The 19,348-nt window shown below is 37.8% G+C and overlaps 1 protein-coding gene across 3 annotated transcripts in view; it reads right to left on the bottom strand.

Moving 5' to 3' along the window:
• SIPA1L1 (signal induced proliferation associated 1 like 1) overlaps window positions 1-19,348 on the bottom strand; it is a 203,113-nt gene that overhangs the window by 13,386 nt on the left and 170,379 nt on the right. For all 3 annotated transcript variants that reach the window (XM_084288174.1, XM_084288176.1, XM_084288175.1), the window contains 5 exons: window positions 17,168-17,317; window positions 12,199-12,323; window positions 9,686-9,804; window positions 6,796-7,235; window positions 553-792 (listed from right to left, as the gene is read on the bottom strand). In XM_084288174.1, the coding sequence (XP_084144300.1) occupies window positions 553-792; window positions 6,796-7,235; window positions 9,686-9,804; window positions 12,199-12,323; window positions 17,168-17,317 (1,074 nt within the window). The remainder of the gene's footprint in view (window positions 1-552; window positions 793-6,795; window positions 7,236-9,685; window positions 9,805-12,198; window positions 12,324-17,167; window positions 17,318-19,348) is intronic.

The raw sequence follows: 19,348 nt of genomic DNA, 5'->3' as shown, positions 1-19,348 counted from the left end.
AAAAGAAGAGTATGTTCACTGGAAAGTTGTTTCTTTATTTCTACTCCAAAAGAGATGGCTTTGTATTGTAACACAGATGCCTTGCCTTGCCTTCAGTCACTTAGACTGGATACTGGCAGCAACCTAGGCCAGGTACAAGGAGTGCCACAGAGCTCATACACAGCATGCACCGTACTACTACATGGGTGAGAGGCTTAAGAAAGAGCTCAGCCTCTATATTAAGAAGATTTTTAATATTTGCTGAAATAACATTGAGTGACCTTTAAGAGGTCCCAAGGAAAGATAAGCTTTAATAGGACTGAAATCCGTACAGCACTCTAGAAATGGTAATTATTATTTTTGTAAGTATGTTAACAGGGAATGAGATTAGCCAACTATTAAATATTTAAACCCAGCTGCAGAACTCTAGATTAGAGATTAAGTTGTACTGCAGAATACGCATTCTATTAAACAGTCTTGTGATTTTCTGTACAGAGAAATGTCACAGATGTCAATGCTTCTTTACAATTAAGGCTAATAACCAAAAAAGAAAACCAAAAAAAATATTCTTACTTTCTTGTATCCATAAACCCCACTGAGTTTATTGTCCCTTCTGGCTTTTTCCATCCGATCAGATACTTGCTAGTAGCACCCTGGCGAGGGTAGAAAGTCCTAGGACCAGATGAGGAGGAAGAGGAGGAGGAGAAAGAAGGTGCGAGCTGGGGAGAAGTAGCAGGATGAAGCTCTTCTTTAGGTGAGCTTCTGGCACTGGTGAAAACAACCGGGCTGGCAGAGTGTCGTGAACTCATGGTACTGGGAGAGAAACAAAGACAAATTTGCTTCTAATGAGCGTTTATGCATCTTGTTCAATTATTTTTACAGCAAAACTTTGGAGCACATGATGTTACTCTTACTGGAGCAGACAGAGTAGCAAAACCAGCTCAGTCATTTTAAGGCCCTTCTATGAATGTTTTATTAGAAACATTTCACACAGTCATGAAAAATTTTGTAAGCAAGTTCTACGGATGCAATATACCACCCTCCCCTCATCCTCCTTTACAAATGGGAAACATAGGGCTCATGGTGATTAGCAGCTTAAAAGTAATACATGAGGTTGTAACTAATTAGCAAAAAGAACCCAAGTCCAACTTCTTGCTGGAAAGTGGAATAAAATGTATTGTGAAGGAAGTTGAGCAACAAGGAACATCTCTTTGAGACTCCACAACAAACCACAGAAGAAACCCACACATCTTTCAAAAGAGAGCTTCCTGGATTTTGCCTGAAAAGAAGTTACCATTTGCTGCTAAAAAAGACACTTACAGAAATGGTTAAGTTCAAGCACATCCCTAACATAATGCCACAGTTTGTTTAGCCAGAGGAAAATATCGGGTCAACTAACTGCAACTTATTGCTGGAAGAAGTGGGGGGAGGCTTCAGATAGGAGCTACTCTTTAGCTATGATGATATTAAAATTTCATGCAACTTGCATAATATCAGGAGAGCTAGTGCTCAAGACAATATTTACTTTAGCAACCTTAAAAGGTCAGGCATTTCTAGCTACGGTTAGAGCAAAGCTTTGTGTACAGCCTTAGCATGGAAATAGCATTATGTATATAGAGACCAATTTTCCATCAGCTCTCTCCACAACTTAGCCACATTTTCTTCCCAGTATCCAATACTACAAGGAAGGAATATGAAACAGATGGACCTGTGGGAAAGAACAGTTTCTGACTGAGAAATAAAAATTAGCTGGAAGGCTGAACAGTCACTGAACAATCTTTTCATTCTTAGCTTCACAGGAAATTCTTTACCACTTTTTATATCTTGATGAAATAAGGCATTTTTGATGTCCATTTTCAATGTCTCTCAACAAAACGGATAAAGTATTTGAGGCTAAATTTATGTTGCCACCTGGAAAAATAATCTCACCTACATTTAGCCTTACAGAAGGCAGGCATCTAATCTGTGCCACTTGTCTGGCTCCTGCAGTAGCCAATGCGGAGAGAAATACCCTTGGAAATGATTCTCCTCATCTTAAATTAGGTGTCAGACAGGGAGAATTATGCTTTCAAGTTTCTCCTCTCTCTCTACTGACAACAGATGGCTTCTAAAGAGTCACCTTCAACTACATGTTCCACTTCCAAGCGGCTGGAGTGAAGTCCCAACAGCTAAGTGCTGTGGATGCAAGGAGTCGGGGCGGATGGCAGTCTTCCCACCTCAAACAGCGCCAGCTGCTGCCGGCCATGCTTCCCCCGAACGTACGTGGGGATGGTGGGGCAGTCCCCTGGGTTAGGGATCTAACATGCATCTCCCCATGTGTACACAAATCAGGCAACAATAATACAGACTTGGCGTTACAGATCCCCCCTATCTGTACATTTGTAAGGCCTGTACAAAAGATGGGAGATCGGAAAAATATAGGAAGATATTTCTGTCCATGAAGCCCGTGTATTTGGTACTGCACATCACAGCCTTTATTTATAATAGATGCAAGTAAACATAATTTACAGCAAGAAAGCAGAGAAAAATAAGATCTAGAGGTAGAGGCAATACATTTCTCTTCATTCCTCCTTCTCTGTTCTTTTAAATACTGAAAACTCCTACACATGCTGAGCAAGCCAGCCCATCTGCAAGGCATCACCCCTGCAAAATTAAAATACCAAGATCTGTGGAAGATGTACATCTTTAAAGAAAACATATGAGGCTTTTGTTTTATTGTGGGTTTTGTTTTTGAATGTTTATCCCCTTCTAAATACAATCAAGAATTGGAGAAGACTTTTGTTTCAGCGTAGGAAAACAGAAGCTCTGAACACACTTCAGAATTGTTTAATCCCACCAGGTAGCTCTCAAGGAAGTGCTGTATGTAAGAAAAATACCCTTAAAATTAATTACAACTCCTAGCTAGGTTGCTAGTGTTGACCTTTAATATTTACTATGCACAGAGGACAAAAAATGATGTTCAATATGTTCTACGTTAAATGTGTATCTAAAATGTACATAATGTATAACTTAGTAATTATATTTTATTATATATCATACAGTATATAAATATTGTATACTGTAAGTGCTACTATTTTAACATTTATTATAATATATATATAATTATATATATATATATATACATAAAATATATATAATACATCCTAAGAGCAGCCTGGCAGATGAGTGAGAAAATTAGCATACAGTTTTTAATATACTTTTCTTTTAAGTGTATTGAATGTTTTGAGCTGTGGTTTTACAATATATTATTTTTGGGAGACTATTCTGCTTCAGGAACTACACGCAGAACTGTGGAAAGGCCCGGAGTTTTGAGGTTTTTCATCCTACATGTAAACACAGGAAAGTCAATAGCATACTGATGGAAAACTGTAACAGACACCTGGACCAGCCTGATTATATCTGGAAGGAATTCAGTCCTCAGTCTCAGGACTGAGAGAGAACCTTTTGCCACTGGTGGTACCCCACTTCCCAACTGGAATATTGTGACAGGAACGGTTAAATTAAGGAAAAATTCTGATACTACGTAACAGTCTGCAAGAAGTCCTGATGAGTCATTCATAAAAGTAAACTGTTAGACATAATCTACAACAGTTAAATATTAAAAATATTCTAAGTAATTAAAATAGATTAGAAGTATTCATACTTTTTCTAAACCACACAGGTTAGGTGGAAATGAAAGTCTGATTTATTTATTTTTTTCCTAGGGAATTCATGCCATCAGCGCATATGGCTTCATTTAATGACATTCAGCTATAATGATTCTGTATAATTACTGGCCTACATAATGCAATTCTCCAGGGATGCTATGAGAAATCTGCACAATCATCAGGAAGGACTTTGGAATGGGGGTGGAGAAGAAAAGTAAAAACACAGCCAGAAGCTCTGCTGTAAAAGTTAATCACTATAATTTACATTTTGCCACCAATTCTCAGGTACAAGTTCTTTTATGCACAATCAAATGATCTGAACACTAATTGTTGCTCCTGTCTTCTACAGACACAAACACTCTAATTTGTGGCTATTTTCTTTTCTTTTGTCACTGAGTTCTTTTCAGGGCCAAATTCCTTTTCTTCTTGCTCAGAAACCCGACTCCAAAGATGTTGCAGGCATTCTGGCATCCACAAGGAAAAGGTAAAAAAGGAAGAAGCAGCAAAGGATAACAATTTAGAAACTTAAAGAAACGCAACAATTAAGCTGTTCATTTCTCACAAGAAATAGCTTGTTCAGAACCATCCTTTACTCTCCCCTCCTTCAAGCAGGCAGCTGTGGTTACGTTCTGGAAGTGCCAGGCTAACAAGCCCCTGCCTCCAGTCCCTATCTACTCCTTCCCATGCCCCTCGTGCCCCTCCTATTGGGTCAGCCTCACTATTTGGGAAGCCGTGGAGTCAATGGGACAAGCGGACAGATCAACTGGAGGAAAAAAATATATATATTTATTTATTTATTATTATTTTTTTAAGCTTTGTTACATTTTGACTTCACCTCCTAGAACAAGGTGTTGGGCCTGCATAGGAAGAGTTATGGGAGCGTTGGGAGCAAACAGCTGGACTGAGGGTCTCCTCAGCTCAGCATTGCTGTTCAGTGTGTAACCATCAACCCAGGACACCATGAGAAACAAAATGACAGCTTTTTGCCCACACCGTGCCTTTGCTATATTGCAAGGCATCAAACACATTTTCTAGTCTTCAAAAATGTAAAATAAGGAGGGAGTACAAATAAGTCTGCCTTCTTCTCCGCCAGAATAAAGTATGTGGGTGCAGGAATTGTAGCATTTCTCAAGTATCTTGTCCCATGTGTTCTACAAATTGCTACTATCCCTCTCCTTTGCAAAGAGCTGCATCTAAATCTGACTTTTAAATGAAACAACATAAAACCTTGGGAACTTTTATCTGGAAATTTCAACAGCCTGAAAAAAATATGTAGAAAAGCATTTCAGTATCATTAGAGAAACATCAATTAGATTAAAACAAATCAACCAGAGAACATAATCACATTCTGAGACAGTGTTCATATAATAAACAATGAGACAAAATCTTAGTCCAAGTTTGCAATCAAGTTGCAAAGTATATCCAAGAAAGATAAAAGGTAAGAGCTGTCAGGGTGAAGATACATTTCTATTATATTTTCTTGGCTTTTTTTACTGAACTAACCTTGTTTGATGCTCAGAGGAGAGGAAACCAGAGCGTAGGTGTACAAAGATGAGGTATGTATTAGACACAGCTTTACAATAAAGCTTCACAGTTATAGACATTTTCCATTTTTTTTTGAATTGCTTCTGAAAAAACACTTCCAAATGGAAATCCTCCTTACAACTCTGCTGTTATCAGCATTTTGTATAAAAATCTCACATGCAACGCTGCTAAAAGTTATGTTCACAGAAATACCACAGGACACTTGGCAAATTCTAATGAACATCAAGCAGAAATGCATATAAACATGCATGTCTTCAAATAAAAGGTATAACACTGTAGATAAGCACCACTTAGATTTCTACCTCCAAAAAAGGGGTAAATGCTAAGGCTGCCTAAATTCTAAGTAAATCTCTCTACAGTGTTTTACACAGATTTCTTCAAGCCCTTCATACATATACAGCTACTGGAAACACCGGTCTCAAAGATTTTGATGGAATTTATACCAACTGAATATGAGCTTTAGTGCCAAAAATGGTCAACCATAAAGAGGCAGAAAATCATACTGGGACCACCATTAATAGATTATTTAGTCAGAATTACCATGACAAATTACATGGAGACAGTTTATTGCACTACAGTCTCTATGACAACCTCTGTTAGCAGCTACGATACGAGGAACTGTTAAAGTGTCTGATAAACATCTACCCTTGCCTAAATGTAGTTTTGCTCAAAATGAATAGCAAAAAATGCTTCAGGATTCTGGCCTACTGGTATTTTAGCTGTACACTGAAAAAGAGGTGCCTTAAGAAGAAAAATGCAACAGTCAGGCTCCACAAGACCAACAAATTTTGATGATCACATAGCTTCCTGAAAAAGAGCTGATTTTTCTTTTTGTTAGTATGACTGAGTATTTTTCTAAAAGCACATTGAATACGTCTTCAAAAATGAGTTAAGAAAAGGTTCTAAAATATTTTATGCCTCTAGCAGCTCCACTGAACTTGTGAAGTGGGTATCTTCCATCTGAGGTGTTCAAGCACTTTACGCGCGTACTTGATATCTCCAGTTTTACAAATTGCAAAACTGAGGGAAAGAAGGAACGTGACTGTAATGTGTCATACCTACGGCTTGCAGCAGAATGAGATTAAAAGCTATATGCCAGCACTCCCAAGCAACTTGCTCTCAGTCCTGATCATAATGACTAAAAGAAGACTTTTAAACAAAAAGACTTGTGGGGGAAAAAAAGTAAAAGACATCTGAAACATGTACTTGCAAGACTAAAAAGGAAACCCATATTAAACTGTGCATTACTAAAAGGGAGTAACTTCCTTTCTAATTTGTATATAAAATATTTAAGATATTCATCTACGTTAATGTACATAAATTTGCAAGATATTCCTTACAGACACATCAGGCATGTGTCTGTCTTGTGTAACAGCAACAGTACAGAACATGTTGTCAAATGCATTCCTTAGTGTTGGATGCACCAGCAAATGCAAAGACTAAAGTTGGTCTGGATTTATAAGCGTTCTGCATAGTAAGATGTCTCAAAACACTGATCAACAGCCTGGTCACAGGTCAAACAGAAGCCTCAGCTTAACATCCACTTCTCGCTTTTGATAAGCTAGAGAGTGAGAATGGGAAAATGAGCGTGGAAGGTGTCAATCTCATAAGAGGTGAAAGTTACCTTGTATGCGAGACGGCATCACTAAGACTATAAGCACTGTTCTCCCTTGTTAGAGGATTGGAGGCTGGTTGACTCTTGCTGTGAAGATCCAGACTCAGCGAAGACTCGGCCTTTCGGTCTATGTGGCTCTCTTTTTCTAATGTCCTGTCTGCAATGGAGACCACTTCACTGGAGCTGTGCCACAGTGGTGTCACTTTCTCCTTTGTTAGCCCTGTCCGGGGAGATGTCGCTGCTCCCAGAGAGGCAGTACTGCCATGGCTAGGTCCGTAGGAAGTGGTATCTATGCCACTATCAGCTGAAGTCCCTTGAAGGTAGTTGTAGCTGTTCAGCTCTGATTCAGTGCGCTCTCCACTGTCATACCATTTCTCATCACTGTGAGCACTGGAGGCATTGCTGGAGAGAGTATTGCTGCTGGAATGGCTGGAGTAGTGGCTGTCAGACTACAGAAGAAACAACAACCCAAAAAGTAAAAAAAAAATCACACTTGCAGGTTTATTTCAAAATTACAGCAACAGAAAAGGAGGAGGAAAGGGTTATGGAAGTCCCCACTGCACAGCAGGAACTCTTCTACCTTCAAGTATTGGACAGGTATGTTTGGGAACCTAACTCGACAAATTTCATTCCAACACAATGGGTGTGCTCTGCTCTTGGTGCATATAAGCACCTTTCACAAGGATGTGGAAGCCATGCCTTAACAATGCAGGGAAAACCTGAGATTTTGTCCCAAAATACTTTAAATTGTTTCCTTTCAGATACAATTTACTCAGCCTGGACAAATGACACTGGCTGAGCGGTGTAGACTTTGACCTGTTTCATAGCTACTGTAATTAAAATATTCCAATTTTAATAGTCCAGTGTTTCAGAAAATGATACATAACCAATTAACATGCACTTTCTGTGGATTTCAACAATGCAATTGCCTATCAAAAGGCTAACCTAGGAAAAATAACAGCTGCTCCTCCTAACCCTTTGTATATTTCCTCCTCAATAGTACTGTCCTTTGCAAATGGTCACTGAAATGCCATTTAACTATTCTGAAATTGTTTTTCCAAATGGCAGAATTGCAAGAAAAGAAGCTTTCATGCAACGCTTTGAAATTGTCCCATCAGGACATGATAGAGGCTGGTTGGTTTCTGGGTTCTGCCCTTGGTTACAGCCAGCTGTTGGGAAGAAGCAGAATGCCTTCAGCTCTGCAGTGAGCATCCATTACAGAAAGAATTTCTTGCCATACACTCATCACTACTTAGTAGCTCATCTTTGAAGTATCTGTATTCCTCTCAATTTCTTAATTTTAGTTTCCATCTAAAGACTGCATCTAAATTCTGATCATCTACATAACTGGAACTGAAAAAATGGGTTTTCATTATGCAACAGACTTGTTTGGCAGGAAGATGGCCTAGGAATAGGAGAAGGGCCAGAAAGGACAGTTAGAACCACCTTCCCTCTTTGCCTACCCAGAGTTTTACCAAACAGACATAGGCAGATCAAATGTCAAAGATTAGATACTGTTTCTGCTCTCACTGGAGAAGAGGGGAAATAGAGAATGGATTGATACTCAGAGCAAGAAATCTCAGTATCCACATTTATTATACTAAAATAAGAACTGACAAAAAAAAAAAAAAAGCAGGAGGAATATTAAGTTGATATGGATTCCTAGTTATCTCCAGTTTAATTTACTGCTTTTCATTAGGAACAGTATCACTGTCCCTCATCCATTTGTCTACGTAAGAAAGATTTACAACAACCAAGACTAAAGGAGAAGAACGTAGGCATTAGTAATTCCACTGTTGCATTGTGCACACAAGCTAATGAGGCACATATTACATCATTATATGGTCTAATGCATCACATGGAAAACAGGCCAATCTAAATATGAAAACTAGTTTGTGCTCCTAAGAATATGAGGACAGGTGTTTTGTTTGTTTTAAAATAATGAAGGCGTGTCGTTCTGAATTAATAACCTAAAACAAACACTGCAAACTGTACTCAAGGAAGAATGCTGGTAAGCAAGAGCAAATAACAGGAACCAACAGAAGACTTTCTCACACCTAAATAAATGCAACTGATTCTTTTAGCATAATCATGCAACACAAGTCTATGTATTAGCTGATTGTACAGGTAAAAAGTGATCCAGCACACTGGACAACAGTTTAAAGTTTTCTTCTTCTTCTGATGTAGTAACAAATGATTTTCAAGACATTTCAAATTTATGAACGTTACTGCAAGTTAATCTCTCTGTATATAAATCAAGAAGAGACAGTCTCCAAAACAGAGCACATACCTAACTGTGTAGAGACAGAAAGGCAGAATTTACCATTTAGAAATTAAAACAAAAAAAAAAAATAAGAAAGACACTTAAGCTGTATTCCAGTAGACCTTTCAAAAGTAGTCTACTAACAGTGTGCAAGACAGGTTATGGAAAGGAATTAATAGCTACAGTAGATGAGGAAAGTGGGTAAAATAACAAAACAAAAGCAAGATCACTTGTCTGTTTCAAAGAAGCAGCCTTCATAGTCTTGCCGTGCACAATGTATTAGTCAACTTCAACTCTCACGTGTAAGCACTAGAAATAGCTTTGTAAACTCCCACAAATCCTCTCCTTATCACAAGATAACAGACCAGAAAGTGCTTATCATCTGTCAGTAAAACTTTATTAACTAACAAATATTTTAGCAGGCCTTCCATTGCTTCTCTAAGGTTCGGGAAGTAATAGATCTGCTCTACTGCCTGCTCCATAGCTTAATAGGGAACAGGGCTTGACTACTTTTTCCCTTTTCTGTCTGCGTCTTTAACTGACACTTTAAACATAATTTTCAACAACACTTTTGGTATCAAGAGCTTTTGAAGCAAGAGCAATATATTAAATAATTCCTTTTTTAGGATAACTTACATGACCCTGCTTATTTGGAGACAAGTGAACCACAGGATCCTGTCTCATCAGTCTTCCACTGGGGCTTTCTCTGAAGGATGGCAGTACTTTTGATACTGCTGGGAGATGGCATGTTGGTTCTGCAATACAGCATACAATGATGTACTGAAGAGAGCATGCAGCACAACAAACTAAGAAAACGTGCAACTCATTTTATACTGCAACTTTTCCCACTGCTACCAGTAGCCAAAAACTTTGAATATCTAACAAGAAAATCATTCCAAATGAAAAAAAATAAAATACACTGAAACAAAACACAGGTGAGTAAGTGAGGGCTCATTCCTGCCTGGCGTAAATCAGAAAGACTTCACGAAAAATTTGCAGCCACCATCCTGGCTTTAACAGGATAACCTGAGCAGTGCCATGCCCCCATTGTCCAATAGCACTGCATCAGAACATTAACACAGAGGAATATACATTTTTACAATGTATTGACATTGTATGTCTAGATGTATATTACCTGTGGACAAAAGATTTAAAAACCTCTGAAAATCTGCGTTTCCTTATATTGTATTCTACGCAAGGCAGGACAATAACAAAAGTCTACAGTGATGGCTTAAATCCACGTTTTTTTCCAGTACCACTACTACACGTATTTCCTGTCAAAGTTAAGGTGAGCTAAGTAAGTGTTTTCTAATTGCAGAAATAACAATCTGTTGAAATCACAACATTCCTGTAGAAACTAATGACTGTGAATGAGGAAACTGCATAGATTACAAAAGAAAGGAATGCTTTTTAAATTAAACCAGGTAAAAGTGGACTGATTTAATTACTCATCTTACATGGGCAGTTAAGAAGTGCTCTTTGCCAATTTTGCCAAAAAAAGCTTTTCTGTAGTTTAGGGTGGGCAGGAAGGTGTGAGTGTGAATTCACTGCACCTAATGCCTTATTTACCTTGATACAGATTATCCCAAGTGGAAATGTGCTTATTTGGCACAGAGCCCCACTTTCACCTAGATTCACCAGACTGGCAATAAAGTCTCCAGTCAGAGATGCAGCTTCCAACTGGCACTCTATGAATGCAGGACAATACACAAGAGATAAAATACAGGGATTATATATAAGTACACATTTTTCAGCCTCTGCCAAATGCTGGAGCCACATTATCTACCACACATTTTTTCCTGTACTTTTTGGCTTTATTTATTTATTTTGCTAATACGGTGACTCCTGACATTTTAGAACAGAACTCACTGGCAGCTCTGCTTAGTGCCAGCATCAACACAGAACCATTGGTCTGCAAAAGTAATGCTGAGGAAAGGATCGGTTTTACATGTGTCGTTACCATCACAACAGTATCAAAACATATGTGATTAAAAATCATTCTGTCAAAATGAGAACTGCAGATCAGTATAATCACAGCTCTTGAGCAAGAAGAAGTATGGGGGGGAGTTGTGAGGGAGGGACTGACAGATGGTTTCAATAATAAGGCACAGCTCACTGAGGTTGTGAAGGTATGTGAACAAAGTACGTCTCCAGAACCTGACGACCACATTTCCCTCACAAAACTCCTGCTAAATTCACTGAACTTTATTCTGTTTTCAACACTAGTCAATTTATAAAGAACAAGTAAAGAGCTGCGATGCGGCAAAATGATCTGCATATATGCAAGGATGGAAAAAGTATGGAATTGTTTAATCTATGTTAACAAAGTAAGAAACATCAATCTGTCAATTTTGACCACGCTCATCATGTTGGATCAACGTTGTTTGTAGATAGTACAACCCTTCCATTGGTGTCAATCTCAGTGGTACCCACGCAAATCAAGCCATAGCTGTAGGGAAAAGGTCTATGTGCAGAAACTCCAAATGAAGGCTTAACAATGCAAATCCTCAGTACCCAGCTGTTTTATGTAGTTAATATGTTCCCTTGGCTGACAGCTTAATTGCCAAGTGCAATGAAAATGTATACACTGGTGGAAGGCGATTACCAAGCTATAGATTTACTCCACTATTTAAACTTTAATAGCATTTTTTACCCATTTTGTACATGGTATTTTTATAGCTTCAATGATCAAACAATCAATTTGCATTTATATAGCACCATTTGAAAGGGAGCATCACAAGTACTTTACACAAACTAAGCAAAAATTAAACTAAGTTAAGTCACTTGGGAGAGCAGGTGAGGTCAAACAAGTTCTCAACAGCAAGGCAAATTAGTAAGTGTGTCCACCCAACTGCTTCTAAAAGGACAGTATTTCAGGGTAACAGTATTAAAGTAGATTTAGTCCCATAGTCAAATGGGAAACTGGAATGAGTCCTTTCTCAGGTGATATTCATAGGTCTCAAGGACACAGACTGCCGAAGCTAATATATGTTCAAGATCTAATTATTCATCCTGATGAACAAGGTTAACTTTCAAAGACACTGAAAATACAGCGCTTAAGAGAGTTCTCCCTCTGCACAGAGACAGGTATTGCCAAAGTCACCTTGTGGTTAGCACCACTTGCTCATTGTAAAGAATTAATTACCTACCCATCTGGTCAGCGATACTATCCTCACTCCTTTGCCAGCTGGGTGTGGATTTGCCGCTACCACCCGTATCTGATTGCGTGTTCTGCCTGTCAATGGAAGCAGGGGATCTACGGCTAATTCCAAACCTGTTGTAACACCCCAAAAAACAAAGCAGATAGTGATTTTAAATATGAATGAAGGGGAAAGAGCACTTTTAAGAAGCCAGTGTAAAGCAATAGGGCAGAGTAATGCGTAGTATGACTGATTTTCCATTTCATTTTTGGGGCAGCTCTCAGGACACATTTAGGACCTTTAATGCATAAAATGTACAATACACATTAATTTATTAATCATTTTTGAACAAGAAAATATGTTACAGTACATACAATTCAAAAACAGACCCAAACCATCCAGGAATAACATTACGGGCTTTCATTTACACAGACATTTACAAGGAAAGGTGACCAGACAGTTAGTTACAGAAACCACAATGAGTAGAACACGAAAGTTTGGATAGAAGTCACATAGGAGAATGAGGTGTATTTATTGGGAGCAGATTTTAAGGACGAGTCCTTTTAGATGGGAAAGTGCTACCTTGGATCTAGTTTAAGTGAGTATCTGGAGGTTCATTTTGGAATCCCACAGATCTCAGTGTGTCACACTTTAGTGACGCACACATACATGCAAACAACACAGATTTAACTGGGGGCAATATTACACTGCCAAATATTTTAATTACGATTTTATGAAATTGACTATTGTTTCAGGACCCCAAAAACCTGAGAGGTATGAGTTCTGTGAACTATCTAGTTTCAATCATAAAATAACTTGAGTTGATTAGTGCGAACTAAATACAGTAGTAGGAAAGCAGGGAGGCATTAATCATAACTACTGCTGTAGAAGAAAGCACATGGAGCAAAAGAAAACTGGGTTCAATGGACTTTGTAAATCCTGTCAGATTAGTCAGACGGATTTTGGAAAACTCAATAAAAGTAAAAGTAAACTTAAGCAGAACAATCTAATTTCAAAGGAGAGACCAAAATATACATGCATTATATGCCAAAGTCTGTAAGAATTACAACTATAGTTCTGTATTACACATAAATCACATATAGGTACAGATGGGTTCAGAATTACTAGGCCTATCATTAAGAATTCTTCAAGAATAATGCTTTTATGTTTGTTTTTTTTTTTAATCAGACATACCCTGAAGGAAAAAAAAAATCCAAAACTTCTCAAAAGAATTCCAACCACCTGATATATTCTCTCTCTCTTTATGTATATGTATCAAAGAGTTTCTCCAGCTCTCAGTGCCTAATATAACAAGAGAAAATAAAATACCCCAAATGATGCTTTCTACTCACATTACTTGCTACAAGACTGCCCATGACCTATAATGCGAAACTTAGATCTGCCAAACCATCAAAACTAGGTTAATATGGTGACCCTGTTTGAATGTTCTTTTATTTACTAACTCAAGTGAACCCACCAAAGACAGTATGACTCAGAACAACAAAATCACACTCCCACCTTTAAAAACAAGCCTACAGAATCTGTGTACACCTCCAGCACAGATCTAGAATGTCAAAATTTGAACTTGGGCCTTCCAAACATGACCCTACTTCATTTTTTCATCTCTCCCTTGCATTACAAACATATGATCTGGTGAATAAAAAGGTGAAGAACACCTGGATACACCTGCCCTCTGAATGCCAACACCTTAAATTGAAATTGCATTATGTGGGTAAGGCTTTTCCTTTTCCATCCACTGACTGCAACTAGAAGTTCACTTAAATGCCTAAATTAAACATGATAAATTCAATACTGATTGAATAAATGCACAAAAGAGTAACACACAGTATTGACATTCTTTTAACACTGATCTAATTTCCAAACTTTCTAGATTTGAGAAGTATTTTGGGAAGAATATATTTTCATGATAAAATAATTAGAAATTGGTATGCGAACGAAAAAGCCAGAAATCCAAGAAGTCTTAGTTTGATCAAGTTGGGTTGCATCCATATTTTACCTTCTATACATTTATACTGTCCTCTTAACCTAAAGCCCATATGTTTATATCTATGAAAACAGTTCATTTATTCTCACATTCTATGGTGTGCTTTTTTTTTTTTTAATTAGAGATGAACAAAAATATCATGTTGCTAATCTTATTTTAATAAAACTGCTGCTTTACTAATTGAAAAGGCAAGAAATATCTTTTTTTTTTTTTGTTTATCATGAAGTGGGCTATTTAAAAATGGAAATAGTAAGTGCAGGTGGTGCTATATTCCATGCTGCTCAAATTTATGGCCCATCAGGGTATGTAGGGAGGAATCCAAAAACTAAGTACAAGTCAAACTGGATTAAAAGAACAGGCAAAGAATTAAAAGAACAGGAATATTACTTAAAAATATATTTTTAAATACACAATCTTAAGAAGAAACTCATTATTTCAGTATTTTCTTCACATCTTACTATCATTTATTCCATATACGTACCTTCAGGTAATCTTGGGATGAGTACACGAAATACACATACATACATCAAAACCAATTCGGATACTCTTGAAAGCAATGAAGTGTGGCCTATACCCAAAGTCAGGTTATGGACCAATAATCTAGAAGAGGCAGCAGTTACTGCTTTTACCGATATCTGGTAAAGGTTGGACTCACATCCATGCTTCCAGTCATTAAGTTTCACAAACCGTTCAGACTGGTCATACCATGCAGCAGGAAAGAAACGTACACGTAAGTGATGCAGTTGAGATTCCCTGCGCTGGGAGGTCTCAGGGACTGGCATACCCAGAGCACGCTGGAGCCCCACCGCAGTACGATTACCTTCAGGCCACAGCACCTCTTTGGACAGGCACCTACACCACTCTCAGCAATTGAATGTTACTATCTCTCCCCTACTTTAACAACATACAAGTTAATCTCTGCCACCTCTACACGGTGTTCCAGACACCTCTACAAAGCTGCCCAGAATCTCGCCTCTCAGATGAATCTCAACAGAAGATGCCAAAGGAACCGTAATGAACACTGCTTTGCTTACTGAGGCAATGGAATGTTTCTCACTTAATGACATTTTTTGCACTTCCTCTTTAGCCTGATAGATAATGTTTGGGATGTCCTGGGTAAATTATAAGCCACGTGTGAAAGGACAGTATGAGATACAAAGTGCTTCTCCTTTAAGAATAGAATTTAACAGTCACATCACTGGAGCTTGATAAGGATTTATGTTTTGTTTGTTTGTTTTAGGCATCTCATAAGTAAAAGCAAAGTTCATGTATTAATTACTTCCTTCATTATTCCATTAAAATATTGTTCGTTGGACTGATTAAATTTCAGAAGCAAACAGAAGTGTATAAAAGGTTTCTAGGACACATCTTTGCTGAACTTGCCAAATTCTCAAACAACGCAGCAGTGAACATATGTGTATAACCCACCTGAAAGATGGAAAAGGACTGGGGAAGGGTGGTGGTGTGCTATGAGGCCAATTCAAAACAAAAACCCCATGTGTGAAAACTCCTTCCTACTCAAGCAGTTATGGTTGCAATGGTCTATGGACATATGGCAGCATCACTTTTTTTTTTTTTTTTTTTTTTTAGAGCAAATGACGTAGTTGGAAAAGAGCAGACAAATATTGGGAGCACAAGCTGTTCTTCAGAATTCTAGACAACACAAGAGCTGCTGGCATGAATGAGACAAAAGTATACAGTGTATAAAGAAGTTAAAGTCTTCTTTCCAGCTGCAGAGCTCTGGACATGCTTCCATTTAGTTTCTGTACAATGAAGTTTAATGGATTTAGAGCAAGTCTCCTAGCATCAGTCGGACTTTACTACAAACTCAAATAACGGCCTGGACAGTGATAGTCTCACAAATCAAGGCTTTCATGAAGGTGTGCAACAGAAAAGAGATGGCTTCCTCTGAAAACCTCAAACTGAGCTACAAGGAGAATACAGGGAGAAAAATCTTCAGTCACCTGGAGCAAGAAGCTGCACTTGTTTAAACACATGCTCAAGACAGCATTCTTTGTACCTAAACAGGCAAAAGACTGTGGCCTGTGCTTAAAAAAGTGGCTTGCGCTAAGCAGTTCTTGACAATGATATTTATTCTTACTAATGATGTATTTTTTCCTATAATAGAGAGAAAGATATTCTACTTTATATGAGACCCAAAATAGAATGAATTACACACAATGACAAGCAACATATTCAAGACTTCACAGGAAAGCTTTGCAGTATGAACAGTTCTGCTTTCCTCTACAGGAAGTAATTTGGAATGTGGTAGATAGCTCTCTTACTGCCAATTATTTTTTTTCCCTTCTTAGAGACACTTGATTTATTGCTCCATTCAGTGTTCTCTGAAAATGATACAAATTTAATTTCTTCCTCTGCAAGCTGCCCCTTACGTTGACATTGGATCATTTCAGAGTTTGAAGATTTCTGGAAAGCTGGATTACAGAGCCTTAAAACAGAGTGATTATGAATACATAGAAAAAAAATGCTAATTGTCGATTATTTAGCACCTTTGTGCCCACGTATTTCAAGTCTTAGCTGCAGTCACCACACTTTGCTTCTACCATTAGTATAGACTGCAAAGGCCTAAACCTATTAGTTTTAGAATCTAAACCTGTGAAATGAAACAATTTGCAACATTAAACTAATACTGTTAATTTAGAATTAATTTACTGCTCATTTATTTTTTAATACATAAGGGTTCCTTTATGAGCTCTCAGCCTCAGCTCTGTTGTAGACTGGGATCAGAGAGATAAGTTAGGGTGCAAATGGAAGAAGTAGAAGCAAAGGATTTAAAAATCTGACTTCCAAAAAGCATGACAGTGATACTTGAAAACAAACATGTTTTAATGCGCGTAAAGAACAGTTGGCAGGAGGCTATGTAAACACTCCTGTGTTTAACATACATTACAACAAATGGAACAGAGAACAAAAAACTGCCTAAAAAGAATATGAAAAAACTCTAGTGCCTACCCTTCTGGCATAGATTTTTGTCTGTATGTGCCCCCACCAGAGCCAGTTTCACTTGAGGTTGATAAGTTGCTTGGAGAATTGCGGCACTGCTGCGACCTTGCTAAGGCAATGGATGAAACCGTGACGTAGACATCAGAACCAGGAGACAACCTGTGTAGAGCAAGGGAACCAGTCAAATCAGCAATTCCGAACTGCAGTGACACAGTGCAAAGCATGACGGACTACCCAGAGCAAAATGTCACATCAGCAAAGAACATGTCATCATTGAGACAGTAGTAATAGTGCCAGTCAAAAGATTAGACATGTTCCCCCTATTAATCCATTCCCTGTGGAGTAAATGAAGAAAGGCAGGTGGGGATGGGGGAGGAAATCCCAGCACAAACTAGGAAAGCATCAGAGTTTCTAAAGTCCCGATTTGTTTTTCGGGACTGAATGTAAGGAATAATGAAGCATGAAATTCCATGCCCAAATACCAAACAGAGCCATCTGTTTCTACCTCTCAAAACAAACTCTTGCCTGGAATTTGAAGTTGTCCATGCAAACTCTTCCAAGGGTGTTAAGCTTATCCCTAAGCCACCAAACTTGCCCACATTAAAGCATAAGGTCTAAAAATGTAACATTACTCATAAATATCCTGAAATCCAACCAAAAACTTAATATTCTCATATAAAACATATGGGAATGCTGAAAATACAGACCTGAATCACATGAAGCCTTCTCCTGTTGGAATAACCGTACGGCAAATAAACAGGCTAGAATTTCGACACATGCATCTGAGCAGAATGCTTACACTGTTCAACTTGTATATCCTGTTCTACAGTTGAAGTTTTTTCTAGATCCTTCTCTGCTTTGAGCATTTTGTTTTTGAAACCCCAACCAAATTCAGTGCTGCTAGTTATTGTTCAACTCAGTAGTGACTGAAGCCATTTAGTACTTCTGCAGTGATCTAAGACTTCGAATTACACCATCCAAGAATAAATTATATTGTCAAAGTAAATCTTTACAGTATTTTTCTGAGTTAAAATGCATAATTACACACTAAAAAATACTGACTTTAAAAAAAACAGATAGTTGTCTCAGCACAAAAATTTAGTCCAGAGATTTATCTTAACCTAGACACTTAACCTTTATCTGCAAACAAGCAGATTTTAATCTGCTCTCACCATAGTAACTGTAAGGAAGTTCAAAAACTCTTCTGAAAATACAAAAAAGCACAGCACTGACTAATACACGTATATTCAAGTATATGCATATCCAAATAAATATAGACAGGTAGATTAAAAAAAAAAGTGCATTTGGTCTCCTCAGTACTTCACCAAAAAAAGCAGTAAACAAAAGCTTAAAAGGGTAAAAAAAAAAAAAAAAAAAAAAAAAAAAAAAAAAAAAAAAAAGGCAGCAGGGCTGAACCAAACATGCTGATCATCTGGAATTTCATAAAGTACACATCATTAGTAGCAACCCTTTTTCCCCAGACAAGAAAGGAACGATCCAACTACTCCTGGCCATCGAAGTATCACAGCAAACTCAGTAATTCCTTTCTAGTCTACTGAACTGAATTTATCTTCTCACATTTATCAAGCAACAACTCTGAAATATTTAATTGCAAAGCAAACAGTTCAAAATTTGGAAACTTGGGGATCGGTGAGCCAAGCAGTTCATTTTCCCATTGGCACTCTTATAAAGGAAAGAACAGTTTGGCCAACAGAAATGTGTGTTTTCAATAGCATTCACACATCTAATATAATCATATACATTTAAGTTATGCTGGCAGAGCTACACACTTCGAAAACGAGCTTTTTTCACAAATTTTCATTTACTATTAATGGCATGGAAACCCTTTGCTTGAATAATTTCTGTAAAACGATTTCCTGTTGGAAAATGCTTACATATTCACTTTGGATTCAGCTATGCCTTTTCTCTATTTCCTGTGCCTTACCAAAAAGTGACAGCACTATACAGAAGGAACATCAAATTTTCAGAACTGTGTCATGGAGTTATAGCTCATTTACAAAGATAAAAAGCCCCGAGGGCAAAAAAAAAAATCGCTAGAAATGTGGCCTTAACAGCAGCAAGGAACAAGGAGTCAGGCAGGACACCCTATTATTTAAAGCAGCAACACACTTTACTGGTACAGTTCACAATAGAACATAAATAGGGAAAGACATTTCATTTTATGTGAAA

This window comes from Netta rufina (assembly GCF_964035555.1).
Source record: "Netta rufina genome assembly, chromosome: 5".
Classification (NCBI taxonomy): Eukaryota; Metazoa; Chordata; class Aves; order Anseriformes; family Anatidae; genus Netta; species Netta rufina.
Note: the sequence above shows the minus strand (reverse complement) of the source record. Positions and strands in the feature narration are given on the sequence as shown.